This window comes from Cajanus cajan, chromosome 2 (genome assembly GCF_000230855.2).
Source record: "Cajanus cajan strain Asha chromosome 2, NIPB_CcT2T_4, whole genome shotgun sequence".
Lineage (NCBI taxonomy): Eukaryota > Viridiplantae > Streptophyta > Magnoliopsida > Fabales > Fabaceae > Cajanus > Cajanus cajan.
The window spans coordinates 43,383,081-43,391,695 of NC_138518.1; the positions used below are offsets into that span (position 1 = coordinate 43,383,081).

General features: G+C 28.7%; 1 protein-coding gene across 1 annotated transcript; it reads right to left on the reverse strand.

The window, feature by feature from the left end:
• Window positions 1-343: 343 nt before the first annotated feature.
• On the reverse strand, window positions 344-8,109 carry LOC145954272 (uncharacterized). Its single transcript, XM_083068243.1, has 3 exons — window positions 3,896-8,109; window positions 2,626-3,376; window positions 344-2,402 (listed from the first exon to the last, which is right to left on the reverse strand). Exons 1-3 carry the CDS (start codon window positions 4,937-4,939, stop codon window positions 2,383-2,385), a joined length of 1,815 nt encoding a protein of 604 aa, XP_082924369.1. The 5' UTR covers window positions 4,940-8,109; the 3' UTR covers window positions 344-2,382.
• Between the last annotated feature and the right edge of the window lie 506 nt (window positions 8,110-8,615).

Below are 8,615 nucleotides of genomic sequence, written 5' to 3' on the forward strand. Positions count from 1 at the left end.
AGATCTCCTAGGTGTATGCGTGACGACGCTTTAGATGATTTATATGCATTGATATCTGTTATGAGATGCATTTATTGCATGATTATTAATATGATGAAGTGTGGTGTTTGACTTCATGATTGGTGGATTGTATTTTATGCATGAGTAGTATTGGATAGAGTGTATGGTGTGACTCTATGAATACGATTGTGTAGTATAGATTATTGTTCTATACTTGTATAATTGATTTGTGAATTCTAGCTTACCCTCCTGTTTCCATGTGGGGGAACTGTGATGATCATACTTGGTATGGGAGCAGGTCAGGGCTAGCTTGGAGTTGAGGTGACCGCTGCGAGATGGGGAGTTTGATCCTCGTGTTAGGGTTACCATTTTGGGTAACGATTTTTTCTGCTTGACTGGCACTAGGGAATATTATTTTTGGGATGACTGTACATATATGGCATTTTATTTTGTATTTAAGGAATTTAGTTAGTTTTATTCTTATCTATACCTATATGTATGAGTTATCCAACTTAATATTTCTCTTAGTTCACTAGTATTAGTGCGATTCCACTAAGTGTAAAGACCATGGCGGGTCGTTACATTAGGTGTTGTCATGTGCCTACAACTGAAAAATGTGTAATTGATTAATTAATGAGATTATCCTTGATTAATAAAACATGTGAATTAATTGATTGAGATAAGAAAATTATATGTATAGTGTGGAAAATTGAGAAAGTATGTGATGCCAACATAAGTCCCAAAAATTGTGAGATATGTGATATGTGACAAAAGTGTAAGTGATTGTGTGACTATGCCTAAGTATATTTTAGTAGTGTGAAAGTATAGGTGAATGGTCTAGTAGTGATGTGGCTCATGTAATCTAAAACTGTACAAATGTGAATTATGTGACCTATATAGAGTCTGTATGACATACATCATTTGCATCATGTGTTTTGTGATTGATGTGAAATATGCTACTGGGGAAGATCGCCTTGTGTAAAAGCTTCAGGATTCATGACCTTGGAGATAGTTAGGTTTGGGAGCTCCAATCCTGCCACATTATGTGTGGGGGTGAAACTTGGCCAATCTAGTTATTCTAACATGACACTGGTGTATTATCACCTAGTGTATAGTGTTGTGATGGCTTGGCCCAACATAATCTCCTAGGCTATTTAAACTTCAATCAATGATAAAGTGATTTTATCGATGCCACACACATATAGTTTTAGGAGAGTCTTGTCCATTGCATGATCATAGCATATTCATTGCTTTTTAATTATGAATTGGATGGATATTGAGATGTGTGGAACAAACCTTGTTTCATGTGATTAAGTATGTTGTTTAGTGTGCCTAGATTATTAAGAATTAGAAATATGATAAATGATATTTGTGGTTGTTTTATATGCATAGTTATATATGTGTGACTATTTCATTATTTCCTACACTGGTAGCTAGAGTGATTCTCACTCTTCTTTTCTTTCAGTGTTTTGTTTTGTTGTGTATGTGTAGGTGAGTTTAAGTATGGATGAGTTTAAGTTTTATGCTTGAAATGCTATGATAGGAAATAACATTAAGGCATTAGTTAAGAACTATTTTTCCATTCTTATTGTGTTTTGAACTTAAGTTTCTTTCCTTAGAAGATGTTTCTATATTAGTTGATATTCTATGTAATTTGCTTTAGTTTTAGTCTTTTTATTTTGGAGATTTGAATGTGATACCTTTATCCTTAAGTTTCCATTTAAAAAACAGTATTTAAGAAAACTAGTATTATATTCTTGAATTTATATATGAGGGGTAGAGAGTGTCACATAATTGACATCAATCTACTTGAAATTTAGATCAAAAAATGTATATCATAATTACAAATCATGAAATTAGATCTATAAAAGAAGAGAAAAAGATAAAGAATTTGTGTAGAAAAATTAAATCATAATTAAAATGAAAATTTTATCAAAAACCTTGAAGCCTTGAATTGATTAAGTAGATTAGCTAAGTATTTCCACCAAATTATTGCAGCAAAATCAAAAAGAAAATATGAGAGAAATTTGCAAAAGAGATAGGGAGAGAGAAAGAAAGAGAATTGAGATAAACTTACACGAGAAACAAGTGTAAATTCTAAAAAATGAGGATTATGTCTACAACTCAAGGTATTAACACTTATTTATAGACATTGAAGTTATTGAACCTAAATCCAGTTAATTACAAACCCAACCACTAATTACATATGTTTAAACTTCTAAGTTTTACTCTTAATGAGAATTCCCACTCAAGTGTAGAGGTAGAAACTTGAAATGCATTTTGGGGCCTTAATCCGTTAGAACTAGCTTTGGCTTGTGAGTGACACTTTTGTAGATCTTTATCTTAGCCTTCCAATGACAACAAGATTATCAAATTTCAACTTTAGAGGCTCAACATATGATCTATGAAAGACAATTTGTTCAAGAAGGAAAAATTACAAAAATTAACTAGAAATTAGAATTTAAAACATTCAAGGCCACTAAAGTGAATCACAACCAAATTACCAATTTAAAACACTCATAAAAGCCAATGAGAACAAAACAATGCAAAAAATGATGTACAAATATGCCCCCATCAATGTGTTTTATAGGAGATATTTTTTAAATATTATTAGAATTTACATACCTGGATTGTCGTACATATATGATATGGTATTATTCAAACTTCCAAGCCAAATTTTCTTAGCAAATGTTATATGAACTGATCTCAACAATGGCGTGTTGAGATTACCACTTGAAAATGTTTCCATACTTGGAATATTTATTGCCCTCACTATTTGTAAGTTAGGCCAATTCAGAGTTTCATTTTGCTGATAAAAGTTAACTAACTTTGGAAGATCTTTGAGTACAAGACATTCCATTGAAGGGAAAATGGTAGACACATTTTCATGTTTTGCATTGGATATTACCTCTTCAATTTTCTCACAGCTCTGCAATTTGAGTAATTTGAGGTTTCCAAGATTTTTAACAGAAGAAAGTGAGAATAAACTTTTGAGAATACCACAGTAGACAATGTAAAGAGACACCAAATTGATGAAAAATGGAACTTGAGGTTCCTTGTTCCATAAACATTTCAATCTGCTTAAGTTACTCAATGTTAATGCTTTGAGTTGAGGAAGCATTTCTTGGATATTATAATCTAGTTTGTCATCTTCGAGGTTAAATACCTCAATCAATAACTCACATTTGTCTAAAGTCAATTTTTTCAAGTTGATGAATTGCCTGATCATGCTAGAAGAGATGGAGCTCAACACTTTGTTGTTGCTCAATGTCAAATTTTCCAATTCACAAAATGATTTGGAAGGGCTATTGTAGTGCAAGAGCTTCTCAACATCCTTATTTATTATATAAAGTTCCTTTAATTTATCCAATGACAACTACAAGAAACAAATAATGATTTTAATGCTTAAGAACAAATATGAATACAATACTTTAAAATATAGTTTGTGTATATAATAAAACTAATAAAAGTGGACAATATTACACTATTTCATGCCATTGAAATATATCACTCAAATCCATACTTCCAATCCATCATTTGTACAAATATTAGATAAAACTAATATAAATAATATATATATATATATATATATATATATATATATATATACAGAGAGACACACACATATTCACATAGGTGTGTGTTGGGAAGATTTATCAACTGAGAAAGTATATTTAAGTTATATAATCACGTGTGAAAAATCAAGATGGTCACTTAAAAACATCACATGACATTTGTTTTTTTAAATCTTGGTTATTCATGATAAAATTGAATGATTAATGTTATTTTCTTTTTATTTTGATGTAGAATTTATTTTCACTAGATATATTCCCTACATATTTATCATATACACACACATGCTTATAAATATCAAAAACTTTAAATTGAAACTTACAGAATTTGGAAAGAAATAGCTTGACACACAAGATTCTTGAAGATCTTTCAGCTCATTGGACACTTCAACAAAAGTCATTAGAGTGGGGCAATTTTTTATTTTCAATATTTCTAAGGATGGAAATTCAGATGCAAAAGGAAAGACAATCGAGAGGTTTATTAGGTTTTCAAGGAAAATAAACTTCAATTGAGAAAATGTAGCCTTTCCTTCTTCTTTATCGAACATCAGGATTTTTTCCAAGGCCCCACAATTAGAGATTTCCATATGTCTTTGCATTAGAGATATTGGTAACCAATCAATGGACTCACATTGGCTCACTCGTAAGATTTGCATCTTTTGACAGAACCTAACAACTTTCTTGTTGATGATGTGAGTTAATTTGGGTAGATTAGTCAAAATCAATTCATCAAGATGTTGTAGCAGCTCTGTATTGGAATAAGATATTTCTCCATGAATGTTGAATATCATTTTCAATGCATTACAATGACTGACCATGAGCTTCTTCAAATTCCCCAACTCTTGTAATGTCCTAGAAGAGACAACACAAATCAACTTGCGACAACTATCTATCTTGACTTCATTCAACTCAGAGAAAGACTCCCTTTCAATTGTGAATGATTCATCTGTTGTTGCAAAACCAGATGTGAATTCTTCCAACATAGGGCATTTTTCTATCATTAGAGTTTTCAGCCTTGGGAATTCTACATGGTGGTAAAACCTGATCAAGCTTGAGAGGGACTTGAACTCCACCTTGCTCAATGTTGGGAACTTAATTGTTTTAGTGCTACCATTATCAACAATGGTCTCTAACATTTGACACCCCTCTAACTTTAATTCATTTAATTGGGAAAGTTTCTCAGCTACAGAAGGAGTGAATAGGTATTTCAGAGAGGAGCAACTTTTGATGTGTATAATTTGAAGATTTTCTAGGCCAAAAATTCCAGTTGGATCTTTGTTCCATATGCGTGCTAGCTGATGTAGTTCTATTAATTCCAACTTCTTTATTTGTGTGAAATATTTACCAAATTCATCCTCATTGGGCATAAGTTCCTTGAGGTCAAACAAATGTTTCAATGTTTTGCATTGCTCAATGATGATAACTTGAAGCTTTTTTGATCTCTTAATCAAAAGAGATAGAAATTTATTTATCCTTTCATCGCAACTTTTTGCTGAGAATGATATCAAGTTGGTGAAATGTGAAGGTTGAATATTATCTATTACCTTGCTTAATTCCTCAGAATCACCAATATTGTACTCGATAATTGTTGAGAATAAATCCTGTAAGATTGTGCATGTTCTTGTTATAATCTTCACTCAAATTTTATATTTTTTAATTCATATATAGTTTCATCAAAATATAGATATTAATAATATTTATTATTTTTACTTAATTACACTTTTTTTTTTTGCCTTTTACTCTAAAATATTTGTAGATTGTAAAAACATATTCCAAGAAGAATCACTTCGAACTATTTTTTTTTTAATTTGGGTTAAATTTGATGTTCTAAGGTTGGTAAATTTTAAGTAAAAGGATTTCAATATTTTGAAAGAAAAGCGGAATTTGAGTATTTAATTAAGTAGAAGAAAAATAATTAAAATCAAATTTTCTTAATGTTAAATACAAAGGAGCATATTTAATTCACTAAAAAAATTATTTAACCAAAATTATACATAATTCAGACTAAAAGCAACGAAATTTATAATTAAGTGTGAATTCTATTTTGTGTACTTATAACTAAATTTGTATTTTTTATTACTTAATAAATAGTGTTTTAGGAGAGGAAAACTAACCAAGAATTCAAAAATATGGGCAATCTTTGTATCAATGTCATCTTCAACTTGAACTTGACCGTCTAAGATGAGTGACTTTAACTGTGAGTGTTTTATTGTTCCCATACCAAACTTCTTTAAGATGGGGCAATGGTTCACAATCACATGCTCCAAAGATGGCAATTCCACAGTGTTACCAGAAGATATACTCCTTAAGTTTGGCAAGTCCTCAAAATGCAGGTTATTTATTTCAGAAAATTTGATAGGAATTGTGGCTTCTTTCACTTCTTTAAGTGGCGACAATCGCACCCTGGACAATTTCTAATAAGTTTTAGGACTAAGACATATTTTTTTATTTATTTTATTTTCATTTAATTAAATAATTTTTTAATTAAATATTAATAATTAAGAATTTTCATCATCTAATGATAACTAATCCAATCACTATTTTGGAGTGTACTTTATAAACATATATTATATAAATTTAATAAATTAATTTTTAATATATTCAATATTTCTAATGAAACACTATTTTTTTAGTAATTTCTAAAATTTTTAAATTAGAGAAAAAATTCATCATTGATCACTATTATAAAATTAAGACAATATTTTTTTTTTCAAAATCTTATTTATTGAAATTCAAATAATTTTATTAAATTGATTTCATATTTTATAATATGGTATGAATATAATAAAATAAATGAATTTAATATTTATATAAAATAATTAAAACTATAAAATATTTTTTTTAGAGGAACCAAATTAACATGATATTCTTACGATCTTATTTCAACTATTTTGATTAATTTATATATATAAATTATACTATTTTTATAGAAATTAATCCTTATATTCATTTTAGTACCATTTTTTATTTGAAATTAAAAAAAATGTAAAATAGCCTTTAAATAATGATAAAAAAAATTACTTATTAATATGTTGGGCCGAGCTTGAAGAAACATACCTTTGTTGGAAGACTTGATAACAACGAATCTCTTCAAGAATAGAAGTCAATTCCAAGATTAGTCAAATTTATTTGTGAATGTAGGAATGCTAAAATTAATATTAACTCATGTTCTTGTTATAAGACACTTATAATTAAATTATGCATACTAATATAGGTAGTTATTATTTTAGTTGGTTTTATAAAAATATATAATAATGTATTCCCTCCATCCATAATTACTATAATTTTAATATTTGAAAATATCTTAAAATGAGTGATATTCTCACTTTCTAATGTAATATTAATATATTTTTCTTAATTTGTAATCTCATATATTATTCAACAATCACAATTAAAAAATTAGAGCATAGACTATTTTGGTAAAAAAAAATATATCAAAAAGTGATACCTTTATTATAGAGATGGAAATAAGGGTTGAACTTGGTAGGTCGATCTGTTTATTTTTGTGGGTTGGGTTGAGAAAATAAACCCACCACCTCACCCAATCCATCAAGGTAATATGTCAACTCGTAAATCCACGTTATTTTATTTTGTGTTTTTAAAAGATAAATTTGTAGTGAATTTATGTTGGATTAGTGTTTTTATTTTATAGCATAAACTTCTCTTTCTATATAATTATTCTCATTTTATATAAAATAGAAATAATTATTTTAATCACATGTATTTTACTAGTACATTTTCATGTATAGTGACTGATTTTAATAGAAATATATATTATTTTTACTTTTTGTATGAAAAAGTATAACCCTGTTAACAATGATTGATCCAGAAATTTTAGATAGTGGGGGCAATATTTATTCGTATATTTGTAGTCAATGATGGATCCAAAAATTTTAGATAGTGAGGACAATATTTATTTGTATATTTGTAGTATTAAAAATTTTACATATAATTTTAAAAAATATAAATATATCATAATTATTTTTTACAAGGTTTTATATCTACGATTATAATTAAAAATAAAAATAATTAGGTCCGACTAGATTATATTATAATTTATCTGCCGTAAACATTTTTTCAAATATTTGGTTAGAATTATAATCCTAAAGACCTACTTTAAAATAATTTAACACTAATAAAAATATAAAAATAAATGTTAAATTTTATAAAAACCAAGTTTAATTTATTTATGATATAAATATGTTGTTAATATCTAAATAAATCTCAATTAAAGTTTTTCAATATGCATTATGAGTTCAACCTATAATTTTATAACCGATCTTAAAAGTCGTGGTTTTTTAAAAATTAAATTGGAACGAGCCATTCCTAAACTGGAACGGGACGTTCCATGTTGTTAAAATGACCTAAAATTGAAGTTTAGAATGGGTCGTTCAAGCATAGTTTGCCATGAGTTAAAATCAATCCAGAACGGGCCATTTTGATTTCAGAACGGGCCATTTTGGTGGCAGAATGGGTCATTCTAGTTGTAGAACGGGTCATTCTGGTTGCAGAACAGGTCGTTTTGGTTGCAGAACAGATCGTTCTGGTTGTAGAACGACCTGTTTTATATGGTTCCAAATTTGAAATTTACCAGAATAAAGCAACAACAAAACAAGAGACATGAGAAGAGAAGGAGAATGTTACTTGTTGGATATTGTGTTAGATATTCTGGTCCTGCAAAGAAAATGAGAAGCTAGAGACTATAGATGAGAGCCCGAGAGAGTAAAAGAAGGAATGGAGGGAAAGATCAAAGAGACTAGAGTGAATGATCAAAGATGTTGGAGGGAAATATAAATGTGACACCCTTACTACCCCAACACATATATTGTAATAATGAAAACTTATAAATAAATTTTTCAATTTCGGTAAAAGGGTTCACATGAGAATCTTCAAAATTATCCTTCAATAACCACAAAAATAAAAATGAAACGCAAGTGTTTTCAAATTGTTTTCAAAAATAACATTTACAATTCCAAATCCATATAAAAACCTATGTTCTAAAAAATCCTTTGCCCCGATGTCACAATATCAGAGCATCCCGAC